This window comes from Salvia hispanica, chromosome 6 (genome assembly GCF_023119035.1).
Source record: "Salvia hispanica cultivar TCC Black 2014 chromosome 6, UniMelb_Shisp_WGS_1.0, whole genome shotgun sequence".
NCBI classification, from domain to species: domain Eukaryota; kingdom Viridiplantae; phylum Streptophyta; class Magnoliopsida; order Lamiales; family Lamiaceae; genus Salvia; species Salvia hispanica.
In genome coordinates, this window is record NC_062970.1 from 26,129,566 (window position 1) to 26,143,380 (window position 13,815).

Here is a 13,815-nt window from a genome sequence, read left to right on the forward strand (position 1 = left end):
CGTCGCCCTTCCCACTCGCCCGTCGCGGACGGGTGCCCTGACGGGCGCCATAGTGGGCGGGACGGCTGCCCACGCCCGTCCCGTGTGCCCCTGCGATGGCCTCGCCCCTCCCGTCGACGTCCGCCACTGTGGCGAAGGTCGGACGTCCGACATTTTAATTTATTTTTTTAAAAAATAAACTCTATAAATAGGGCTCCCCCAACTTCATTTCATTCACACCACTTATGTTGACAAGTTTCTCTCTCTAAATCTACAAATTTCATTTCTACTACAATGAAGTATAATAGAAACTCCCCCACCAGGAGCAGAGGGAACACACCCTCGATTCCCATCGGATCAGAGGGAAATTTTGCGGGGATAAATCCCCAGATGGCGGGGATGAATCAGATGGCGGGGATGGGCGGTATGCCGGCGATGACTCCCCAAATGTTTTACAATATGTACACTTGGATGAGTCAGATGGGTCAGATGATGCCAGGGGCAGCGGGTTTGTGGCAAATATGTCGGGGTCGGGTGGAACTATGCCAGGGGCAGCGGGTATGGGCAGTATGCCGCCAAATATGGCGGGGGTGGGAGGGATGATGCCCGGGGCGGTGGGGATGGGCGGTACGCCGCCGAATTTGTCGGTGGGTGGGTCGATGCAGCACAGGAGCCCGAGGAACCCTAGGGAATCTGTCTATCGGCCATATATAGATTTGTTGGCCGATGATTCCCCTACTTCTGTTCCGGAGATCCAAGTACGCCGGCATCGAGACTTTCTCCTTTGAGCACTGGGAGTGGAATTGGGGCTATCGCCTATCCGTGAGACTCCCGGTGAGGCGGGGCCTGGCTGCAAGGGGCAGGAGCAAAGGCAAGGCCAAGGCCAGGGCGGGGCGGGGCAAGGGCAAAGTCCCGAGCTCTTCCTCACACACGGGGGCAGAGGAGGAGGAGGGTGAGGGAGGATGAGCCGGAGAGGAGGACGATGCGGACCGTGTGGGAAAATGCCGCGCTTGCGAAGGCATGGATCGGTGTTGTAGAGGATCCCTACGTCGGAGCGAACCAGTATGTTGACCGAATGTGGCATCGCATCGGTGCCGCCTACTGCGCCATCAAACCGCCTGGGGCGAAGCCTCGCATCCGCGGGCAATGCCGGAAACAGTGGCTCCGGTTGAGGCCTAAGCTCGTCGTTAACAACATGCGCATGGTAAGCAGCGGCATGTCTGAGGATGATGTGCGGAGACAAACCTTCTCCCAGTACCTCAACAAAGAGTTGGGGATCAAAGAGTTTGACCGGTGGGAGGCCTTTCTCGTGGTCAAGGATTCGCAAAAGTTTGCGATTGGTGTCGAATCGGGCTGGAAGCGGACGAAGATCAACTCTTCCGGTGAGTGCAACAGCAGTGCTGGTTCGCACGAGCTCCCCGAAGCCTAGGAAGTGGCCCCGCTACCACGAACAGACTCTCGCCGTCGACGTCGCCCCATGGGGCAACAGGCTGCGCAGCGGATGGCGAGGGGAGGCGGTAGCGGCAGCGGCAGCGGGTCCTACGAGGTCGAATCGGAGGCCCCAGGAGCCACAGAGGACGACAGCCTCGCCCGCGCGCAGCAAACGAAAACCCTGATGCAGAGCACTATGAAGTGGTATAGCACGCAAGATCCAGTGTTGAAAAGGCTGTGCAAGGAGTTGGTCGACCAATGTCGGCGCGATTTAAGGCTGCCTCCCATTGATGATTATGGCGTCGAGATCGGGGGTGGGGACGTCGAAGGCGGCAGCGGCACGGGCGATGGGGACGAGGAGGAGGAGTGAGAGCCGAGGGTATTATGTAATTTTATTTTTAAACTATGTTTTTTTTAAAATTATGTAATTTTTTTAATTATGTAATTTTTTTTAATGTAATTTTCGTATTTTCCGTTTGTATTCGTGTCGGATTATGTCTTCCGTGAATTTTAATTTTAATTGTGAATTAATTTAATTGTGGGAAGGGCTAGTGGAAGGGTTAGTGGGAAGGGCTAGTGCAGTGGAAAGGGCTAGTGATGCGGCAGTGGAATGGAAAGGGCTAGTGCTGACGTGGCATGCAATTTTTGTGGAAAAGGCTAGTGGAGGAGCGAGTGGGAGGGGCGCCACCGGAGTTACCCTTAGAACAATATATAACTATATCCGTATGTAGCTAAGGTATGAAAATCGAAATAGTAAGTGATATATATGTGAGAAAGAAAACAGAGAGTTGCCCATAACAACAGCTATGAGTTTGAATGTGGATGTGAATAGATGACCATATGAATGATAATTGAGGCTTGAAAATGATAATAATATTTGAAAAAGACAGAGGTATAATAGAGGTGGGCATTGAGAATTGTTGGAGAAAGTGGAAGAGGGAATTTAGTGAAGGAAGAAAAGAAACACACATATGCATTGACTTCAGAGCCAGAGATTCCATGATTATTGATTGGGATTGAGGACAGGGTAGATTACGTTTCACCTATTTTTCACACCACCATGTCTTTACTATTACTAATACGACACCGTCCGTGACTCTTCCTAATTCCAACCAATATTATATTCTATTCTATTTTATTCTATTTCTTTATTGTACTATCACTTACTCCATAAATTTTTTTATAAAAAATGATTTTAATTTTGAAAAAACTATTTTGTTAAAATATTTACACTACAATTTCACAACTTAAACTTTGGGGCCGTGGATTGATAAAATAGTGTATTCTAGAAGTTGAACAACTTCATGGTTCCTCTATTCTAGAGTATTTTTCTTTCAACTTTTTATATAAAATGATTTTTTTATCTTATACTATTACAAATAATTCTTTGCCATCATTGCATATTTTACTTGGCACCTTATCTATATAAATGTAAGACTTTGTATCGATTAAACCAATGCATGTATACAAATATGGATTAAATAAGAATTATGGCCATACAAAGTATGACCGTGATATTGCAAATAGAAATTTTCAATCATTGAAACAATAGTTGCCATGCAGATTTATTAAAAAGTTCAAAATATTTCCGATCTTGGAACACTATATCATTAGAGTAAGATACTACTATACTAGTATATATTTTGATTAAAATAAAATAAAACTTCACACTATAAAAGACTATATTCGTGAAAGTAAAAAGGGATATTGGTCTCTAAAATTGTAAACTTTAGCTAAAATTTGGTATTTCCCACAAATTTTAAAATTGGTCTACAATATCACAAACTTTGCATTTTATTTGGTATTTCCCAAACTGATCAAAGATATTTTCATCAAAATTTTATTTGCGTGGGCAACAGTGATACATTTTACGATATTTTAAATCAACTTTTAAGTTCATAACAAGGAGGATAAAAAGTCATGTATAAAACCACATTGATTTAATTTTGTCAAGTATCATAAAAAAAAAAGCCTAGTAAATTAGTCAAATATGGTGATATACATGCCATGAAAAATATCAAATAAAGTGCGAAGTTTGTGATATTTTAGACCAATTTAAAAGTTAGTGGAAAATACCAAATTTTGATCAAAGTTTATGGTTTAGGACCAATATCCCAACTAAAAAACTGCAGTCGATATTAATTAAAATTTGTTAAATAAGGATTTAACAAAGTTGAAGAAGTTGTACCGCAATAAAAGAAGCGTTTTTACACCTTAACCCTAGTATTAATATAACAAAGTTATTGTATGGAGTAATATATAATGGACTGATAAGAAAGTAAAAAGAAAAAGAATCGAATTCCCATTAGTAATTGTCATAAGGTATAGGAATCTGTTCAAATTCTACATTTCTTTATAATACTAGTACTTCATTACAAGAACATTAATATGTCATTGCTATATTTTTATTCACATAAAGGAATCAAAATGTAATAATTGCGTGAAATGTTTCCACTTGAAAAGCAGAATATAACTTAGGTTCTTTTGCTATGTGGATCGTGGAGATGCCTAATGAAAACCATTTAAAGTGGACTCAAATTAGATAAGCACAATTACATGTATAATCATTGATTAATTTGAAAAGGCTTCTAGAGGTTATAATAAATATAGAATAACAAATTGTATGAAATAGTTTAGCAATTCGTATGGTTGAAATAAGTTTAATAGTAACAATCAAATAAGTTAAGTACTAATAATATGGAATTTTGTAAAAGACTAAAGTTTTTTTTTATCTTAAACATATCGCCGTTTTATGAAGTTAAGGTCCAAAAGATTCATTTTGCAAAAATCAAGTCCCAAACAAACTAAAATGGAGTCGTCCTTTTTTATGAAATCGAAAAAAATTGACAATCAACGCCAATTAAATGTGATATTGACTGAATTAATAAAATTAATTAGTAATTAAGTGACATTTGACTCCATTTACCTCTCCAATGAGCAATCCCGTCTCCACGACTCCACCACAGCTGTCCAACATTAAATTGTTGCCACTAAAAGACCAAAGCCCTAACCGATAGGATCGGTATACTGAAAAGCATGTTTCGAGCATGTTGCACGATTAGAATTTATTCAATCCACTTTTAACCTAAGGCGAGAAGAAGTAATTTTATCGTATTAGTGTTTGCTTATACATTTATAAGATGTTTCTCAAACATTCAAATGTACAAGAAGTAAACAAGTCTAATTCTTCCACACAGTAGACTGGTCGTGAACGACCTTCACAGAAGGTGATGCGGTCAGTTCTTTGTAGAAGATAAATAGAATTTCACAACCCAAATAGACTTTGGTTACCTATCGGGAAAGATTGCAGTGTCAGTCCACATATAGAGAAGAGTCTTATCTACAGTATTCTCTCTCTTACTTTACTATTTCTCCACTTTAACTATTCATATCTTTTTCTCAAAACGAGTGCAAAAAAGAAACGCCTCGCTTGTCTTGGGACGGAGGGAGTATTTTACTTTTCTCTCGTCATTCCTTTAAGATTTATAATCACTTTAACTAAAAAGAAAACAATAACAACAATGATAACTTAATAATTTGTTTTTTAGGCGTCAAGTTAATTAGGTATCCATTAGCAATTTGAATTCACCAACAAGAGCTTGAATAAATCTTATTCATTGCGTTAGTTTGCATATTATGAATCATTTTTCTAAGGCACAGGTATAAATTTCAGTCGTTGATGATCTTAGAAATATGCAAGTCGTTTTAAATTCAAATAAATGGAAATAAAATAAAATGCTATACATATCTGAAGTGTTGTTGCATGTGTAGTGCGAGTAGGGTATTTTTTGAAAGTATGCAAGATGTTTTAGAATTAATCAGGTCAGAGCTAATGAGTTTGGGTCAACAATACTCGATTTATCGGTTAATCGGATGATGGCTAATTGGACTGCAATTTTATCGGTTAAATTTGTCACTCTAATCTTAAGTGTTCAAATTTCTAGCTAGACTAACGGGCTAATCGGGTTGCTAACGATAGAATTAACGTGTGCTCAATCAAATGCACGATGATAAAATTAGTCATATTTAATTTATAGAATGTAAGACATTTAATTATGAATTTTTTGGATAATATTTTTAAACTCAAACAAGAATAAATACTAATAGTATAAACGTATATGACATAGGATAAGAATGACATTTGTTGGAAATAGCTCCCATTTAAAAAAAAAACACTTACTACTATGTGCATTATAAATAGGAATAGACTAATTTTACTGGACAATTCAAAAAAAAAACATGACTATTTTTTAGTCTGATGTAACATAAAATATTACTACTAAAACATTTATTAAGACATTGTCATACAAAAGCGCGTGCATAATTCGCATAGACACTGATAGTTTTAGTTACACACAACATTTTAAACTCATCATTGAATTCAAACAATTTGAATATCTTTATATATCTTAAATTTAAGTACTACTATTACCACTAATTTCAAAGAGTAAAAATGATTTAATCGAGTCAAGTATATCATCATCATTGAATTCAGACAAGAAAGAGTGTTATCCGGAAATACATCTGTTGGATGTGGAGTTGTCCCTGTCTGCAATTAAAGTTGGATTGACTATTAAGCTTAATCACGATTTAAGCTTGACTTTTGCGTTATCTTTTTCATTAGTATTTCTTATGTCAATCATTGAAATACTATTTTATCATTCCTTGGAATTGTTTGTTATGTTCAGAAATAATCTATAGTTACAGAGAGTATAAAAATCATTAATAAATATTAATTTGTTGCGTGTATTGTCAAGCATTGCAGAATAGCAAAGTTGCATACAACAAAGTAAAAAAAATAATTTTATTAATAAAAATTAAACATTATGTGCTGCCAAGTCCGACAAAGACGGCAGTTTTCGACTTGTAAATTTTTTTTTATAATAAATGAAGTTATAAATTTAATTTTGTTGGACCATAGTGCCACAACACTAGGGATCTGTGATGATTAAACAGAAAGTGAGGTTCATGAATAGTTCCAAGTTCACATAGGGCATGCTTTATTGCTGTCACACTATAAATTTATAATGATTTTAATTGCAATTAAATACTAGTAATATAATGAGACAAAGACTATTCTTTAGCATTATAATCAGCTAAGGACAAGAGATGTTACTGTATATTATTATACTCCATTAATTAAGGTGGACTGTACTAGTCTAAGATTCTTGCTTAGGTTTGTATTTAATTGACTACATGATTAAACTAATCCAACAAGAGGGTAGGGATTAGTTGAATAATTTATGTTTACTTACTTTTCATCATCAAACTTTGTCGAGTTGTTTGTTTGTTGTTGAGACTTGAGATTATCGCCACATGAGTACTAATTAAGTCTTGATAGATAATTTGATGACACATAAACAAATAGATATATAATAGAAAAGTAAGACTTTTGTAATAGAGAATGGATATACATAGTTATCCTCTATAGTGTTGATTTTTTACTTACATGACCATTTTATATTTGTCATGGCTTAATTATTCAGATAAAAAAAAATTGAGCTTAGACATTAAATGTGATAACTTATGGTCCTAGTACTCCTCGTATGTAACGATTCTATTAAAAGTTAATGGTCAACAACATTTTGAATAAAGTAGTAATTTAATTACATTTAAATTAAAAATTATAACGATAAAAATGTTCTCCTTATTTATTTTTTTTAGTATTTTTGTTTTTTGTTTTAATATAAGTAGTAGTATTTCATAACTTCTATAATTAGAATGAAATTTCACTTACTAATTTGGTCAAAATGTTGTTAAACGTCAACTTTTTCGATGAAATCATTAAATATGAACTCAAACATATTATTTAGAATTATAAGTTATCACACTCAATGTGTAGGACAAAAAAAAATTCTGACTAATATAAAGGCCTGATTTTGAACTTTAGTTTTGTATTAATATGACACAATGTTGAAACAGTATGTACGTCATGTAGGTAAATGGTTGACATTAAATGTGAATGACCTTTTTATAGGAGTCCCTGTTTTAAATTTCAGTATTTAATTTCAGTATGTGATTAGGAGTGCTGGCTAACTCACTATAAAAATGAGACTCGCATACTACTATGTTTTTCATCCACTTTCTTTTACATTTCTTATAATTTGTGTAAGACTCAACTAAAATTCTTGATCGTGGATGGAGAGAGTAATACTTATGAAAACTTCAAATTTTTTGTATTAACATGAAACAATGAACCATGTATAAATGATAATTACCCACGAATATGTTGTCAAAAATATTATCTTATCCCTTTATTTCAATTTCCAGACAGCTGAGTTCTCACGTCAATTACAAATGAAAGAAGAATGAGAAGAAAATAAACGTGGGTAGAAATGTCGTTGTTTTGGTAGTGTTGATCTAGGTACTTAATTTGTACTCATGATAAGATTCAAATGTTGTGGTATTTTCCCATGTGTTTAGCAAGTTTGTGACATCTCAATCAGTAGAGATTATGAAAAAGAAAAGGGAGAATGTATAATTACTTGAACAAATAAGACTATCGATTTCACTTTTTCAAATGTCTCAACTTTTAAATTTAAATAATTTCTCCAATACAAAATTTAAGTTTTAGAAAACAAAAATATAAAAGCCAGTGAGTGTGTAATATATCTGTTTAGACCAACTGTTCTACAAACTCAAGTGTCTCATCACTCTACAAACCAAAAGGAAAAACATGGACTCAAAAACTGGGGATTGTTTCTCAATTTTCATTGTCTTCTCTATCATAAATTGCCTCAATTCAGATAGCTATAGCCAACCACCGCAAGCAAAATCGCCACGAGCGCAGCTGCAGCCGCGCCCCACATCCAGTAGTTCGTTGCCTTCTTGCGTTTCAGTATCGCCTTGGGCAGAGAATCCCCGCCCCTGCCACGCCCCCTCTGCCTCACCGAGTGTTCCTTCCGCTCCTTGCTCTTCTGCGCCACTGCCACTTCAACCTTCTCCTCCACCTTCTCCGCCTCAGCATCCTCCGCAACAGCCTCCCCGGCTTCCTCAGACTCGGCTGCAGCAGCCCCACCACCACCGTTCTTCTTCCTCGCCCTCTTTTCGCGCTCCTGCATAGATAGTGTCGAAAAACTATAAGCCAAGACTTACTTATAACATGAAACAGAAAGAGATAAAGATCGAGAACGTTCTTTGAGCTTCTTCTCGGCTTCCTTCTGAGCTTTTATCGCTGCTTTGGTGGCCGCCTTCTCTGCCAGCTTCTTCTTCCTCTCCTCTGCCTGATTACGCTTGGCGATCTCTTCCTCTCTCTTGAGCTCCTTCAGCTTCTTCTCGTCAACGACTACTTGACGAGGATCCTTCTGTGGCTTTTCCACAGGAGGGGCCTCTTGTTCGAATTCCTTGTCGGTTTTCTCCAAGGCGGATTCGGCCTTGATTTCTTCTTTGTGGTTTTTACTGCTCTTGGCTTTCCCGACTACTTTCTTCTCGAGGGGAGCAGCTTCCACCCTGGAGGCTTCCTTGACTTTTGTCGGGACAGCCACAGCCTCCGACGGAACTGGTCTCTCAGCTACCACTAGTGGTTTCTCATCAAAGTTTCTCAAGCGGCCGTCCTTGCTCAACTGCCTTGAATCGAGTGATTGCAAGATTCTACTTTCGTAGTCGGACCGGAAAGCCTTATTACCATTCCAGAGGGCCATGAAATTCTCAACCTAGCAGGGAAACAAGTTCGAGTAAAAATATTGATCGTTCCAAATGTAGTTTGTCCGAAATGAAGGTGATAGATTTCAAGTACAACAAAAAACTGAACTCATCAAAACTTCCTCAACTATCTACTAAAACCTTCATATCAAAATGCCATATAAGTGATTTGTTACTAAAGCCGGAAGAGTATTTATCATACCTCTGTATTTGAAAGCTCCTTCACAGCATTGATATCCTTTTTCGATGCAAGTACTTTAGCCTTTGCCAAGAGGTTACGGTTATTGTAGAAGGGGGAATTCTGCAAGTCAAAGTAGCAACCCCATGATCAAATTCAAATGTAAATTCATGCACGAGTCACGACTAGGAGAATCCTTGAAGACTCATAATATGTTGACTGTAATGTAAACCGATATCTGAAATAATCCCTAACTACACAGACACAAACACAAAGAAAACAAGATTCAGGAATTGAGTAAAATATGTAACTATAGCATATTGAGGAAGTATAACATGGAAAAAAAAGAGAATGTTTAATCTCTAGATGAGAAGAAAATTACATAATGGCCTGATTGAAAATTAAATTAATTTCAGCCATTCACTTTTTGAACTTTTGAGTTCTCGATTTTTTGATATTCCATTCTTATTAATAATAAAAACAAAACATATTCAATTGACCAATAAAGTGCCAAAACCGAAGAGAGAAATACTTTGAACAAGTAAATGTGAATCTATAAGCCTTGTTGAACAATCAAAATTGAGGCAACCACTGCCTAGTTATAGACAGAGTAGAATACAGTTAATTGATTAGTATCATGCCTACCACAGCTTATTTAATACCACACTGATCACTTCATGAAATATAATCTAGATATTCGAATCAGCTAGATAACTGAAAAATTCACAAGCATGCTATAATCAGTAGTACTAGATAGATGGTAACATAAAACAAGTAGATCGAACCAAAGTTATGAGGATTGTCAAAATAATGCATAGAGAAACATACCCCTTCGTCTCGTCTTTTCCTCATTTCAGTAATGCTCTGAAAAATCTTATCCCTCTTCTCGGTAACTGCACTAAGTTCTTCTTCTAAGGCATTTATGTCTTTCTCAAGATCCAACTTTTCTTCATCTAGCTGTTTGATCTTGGCAAAGACCACCTGTTTCTCCTTCCTAACTCCATCGAGATCCACTCCTATCGACTGAAATTGTATGGTTGTAAGGAAATTATCCGACCAGTTTATGCAAGGGAATGCTGGTCTGTAGATTTCTGAAAATTATAAAATTATAAAAACTAAAAATCATGACTTGCTTCTTACTTTGACCTGGTCTTGGATATCTTCCTTTTGCCCCAACGAATCCTGAATCCTAGCCCTCTCAGAAGCATAAGCAATAACCTTCTCCCTTGTTCCCTCGAGTAGTTTAATTTCTCTGAGAATCTGCTTCTCTTCACTGAGAGGAATACTTTCGTGCTGAATACGGTATTGCAAGCTTTTGATCTGAGCAAGGTCGGTGACAAAGAAGATATTAGATTCTACTAGTCACATGTAGACAAACAAAAATTCTGGATAAAATGTATTTCCATGTAGACTTACAACATCATTGAGTTCGGCCTCGGATGAACATACACCTGCACCCCTATTATCTCTAGAACCAGACGAACCTCTCAACTTGCCCAGAGCCTGCTGAAGAGGTTCCATTTCTCTTCTCTTTTCATCCAATACAGACCTAAACTGTTTGTTCTCAACACTTAAAGAATGTATTTGAGTTCTGACCTCCGCCCTTTCGGCCTGCAAAACACGTTCAATCACAATAGCATCACAGATACATGGGTTGCATCCCGGAGAGAGCAGAAAACCAGGAAATGAGCAATAAGAATCTCTTCTAAAAATATAGTGATAAAAAGGATAACATTTTGAGGTAAACATATTGAAAAACATTTTACCCACAGCCAGCCCTTTACAGCTTTACCACTTTACAGTTTGAATAAAAAGGATAAAAACATTGCCAATTCTAAGCATAATGGTTATGAATTATGACTTTAGGACTTCATATTGTAATCTAAATACATAGCAACCTACTCTAATCATATTCCATTTTTCATTATACATGGGATCATTCACACACAAAACACATAGTGTGGGGCTTTACCCTTTTGGTCTTCAGTTTCTCAAAAATCTGTGAGCGCGCCTGGTTCTTTTTCTGCAGTTCTTTATCAGCCATATCAAGTTTGGCCTTCAGATTCTGGTCTTCAAATGCTCGGTATCTAACAATGTAAAAGGAGTGAATCTGCGTGGGCTCAGGCCACTCATCGACCACATCCTTAGGGAAATTGGACTCGGCAACTTTATTCAGTTCCACACCTTTTGCCGGCTCCTCAGCACCATGTGAGCCAAACTTTATGTCAACTTTTCCAACTTCAGCCGAGACATCGGTTTCACTCAGAGCATCCAAGGCTAATTTCGAGTCTACAACCTCCATACCCATGATACGTACCGTCAAAAGGTAGAAAACAGATCTCGATTCCTGAAGCAGAAGACAAGAAGCATAAGCAAAATTTACTTAACAAATCCAGTACACCACCAGTTAGAAATTCAGCATATGAAACATAGATCAGCAAACATCGAGTATTCACAGTTACAAGTCTGTTGTTCAGAACTGCATCTGATTGGAAAAAGATAATAGATTTAAAGAATTAAGTTTTTCTAAGGGTCAATTTTTCAGACTTAAAATGCAAATTTCTTCCTGCATAGAGAAATAGAAATTAAAAATTCCTATTTTTAGATAATACTTCAAATCGGGCAGCGAACAGCATTAAACCACAACCTCACTCGAACTCGTCAACGAAGCTCAAAAAGATGCAATTTTTACTCAACAAACACATCCACACAATAGATCAGGGAACCAAAATTCAATCTTCAGTAACAATTAACCATCCCCACATAAGAAATCATTGAAATCACGCAGTAAATTGAAGTTGAAAGTCCTAATTGATTTAGCGAACAAAAACCGCAAAATCTAAGTAAATTGACTTTAAAGGAAATCGATATCAAACAATAGCAGAAGGCGAAATAAACTCAAAAGCTACAAACTTTTTCATGATCAAATGACAAAAACCCCAATTCACCTCAAAACGGATCGAGATCGGTGGATCAGAATGAAATAAAAACGTGGATAAAAAAGGATTGAAGCCTGATTACGAGATTGAAGTGGAGTGTGGGATTAAGGAAACTAACATACCTGGAAATGGCACAAAAACTGGGCGGAGAATTCGAATGGAGTGGTGTGAAGGAGAAAAGGACTCCCCTCAGATCTTTTATGCTGGGGAGTTTTGTGTGTGAGTGTGTGTGAGAGAGAGAGAAAATCTTGATTTTAGAGGCTAAATTGGATATTTATTTTTTAAACTGTATATAAATTTTAATGGAATTTTCCAATTAATGCGTTTTCTACTTTTATTTATCGCGTGTACAATTCAAAAGAGGAGTTGTTCATAAATGGAAAATTTAAGAATTACCGTTCTTGTAAGATTATCTGAAAAAAAATTTATTAGTAATAATTAACTTTTGATACTTTTATTTTAGTCATACGTTGTTTGGGTTATAGAGTGATCTCATTGTTTATATCCAAAGATCTGCATTGCTTCATCAAGTCTTTTTATTATATAAAAAGTAATACTACTAGTATATAGTAGTATATTTTAATTAAGGGATATTGTCTCTTAATAGTTTCAAAAAATTGTACTATCACGAACTTACATAATTATTGAAAATTTCTACTGACAATGAAATCCAACTCCATTAAAATGAGATGAAAAAACATATCTAACTTCTAGAGGTATAGTAATCACATCACTATCATTTCTCAATGGTGATCATATATTACGAGATGTAATAACAAATGAATCATAGTCAGATTTTGTTGTTGGTGGAAAATTTTAACAATTACTCCCTCCGTCCCGCTTTAGGAGTCCCGGTTGAGTCCGACACATGTTTTAAGAAAAAAGTGTTTGAGTGTGTAATAAATAATTATTGTAGTGGATGTTGGGACCCACTTTTAATTGAGTGTCCAATAAATAAATGTTATAGTGGATGTTAGGACCCACTTTTAACACTTTTTTATTAGTTGTAGTGGATGTTGGGACCCACTTTTAACACTTTGTAGGCATTTTTTATTAATTTATCTCAACCGGGACTCCTAAAGCGGGACACCCAAAATTGATCAACCGGGACTCCTAAAGCGGGACGGAGGGAGTATTAAAGTTTAAAGTTTGTGGGAAAAAAAAACAATTTTTTGGAATTTTCTCTTTAATTAAAAATTACTATAGGAGTAATTATAATTTTTATATGCTATAAACAAATTATATACACATAGCATTCAAATTTACATGATTTTTCTTTATAAAATATAAGCCTGTGTTCGATTTGTGAAATAATACAACTGTATAATGTTTCCTTGCTCAACCACAAAATGAGTGCTTCAATTTGAGAAGAGGTAATGTTCCACGTATATGATCTGGATTGTGTTTCAGAAATAAGTTGACACCTACAAGAATACGTGTCTCATCTATCATGGTTTGTAGAGTTGTAGAAAAGAAGAATGATCTATTGCAGTCTGCATCTTGTGAATATACACTGAAAAGCACTAAGATTTATGGAAGAGGAAATTGTTTGAGAACTATACTAGCTTATGGCCTCAACCTCAAATATAGAGACTAGAGAGCGAAGTTTCACTATGTAGTAGTACTTCATTTATAGTAAGTATTCTT

General features: G+C 36.5%; 1 protein-coding gene across 1 annotated transcript; it reads right to left on the minus strand.

The window, feature by feature from the left end:
* Positions 1-7,994: 7,994 nt before the first annotated feature.
* Positions 7,995-12,433, minus strand: LOC125194181 (proton pump-interactor 1-like). The gene is made up of 8 exons (XM_048092253.1): positions 12,291-12,433; positions 11,202-11,576; positions 10,646-10,840; positions 10,370-10,549; positions 10,058-10,252; positions 9,254-9,352; positions 8,547-9,062; positions 7,995-8,465 (listed from the first exon to the last, which is right to left on the minus strand). Exons 2-8 carry the CDS (start codon positions 11,535-11,537, stop codon positions 8,148-8,150), a joined length of 1,839 nt encoding a protein of 612 aa, XP_047948210.1. The 5' UTR covers positions 11,538-11,576; positions 12,291-12,433; the 3' UTR covers positions 7,995-8,147.
* Between the last annotated feature and the right edge of the window lie 1,382 nt (positions 12,434-13,815).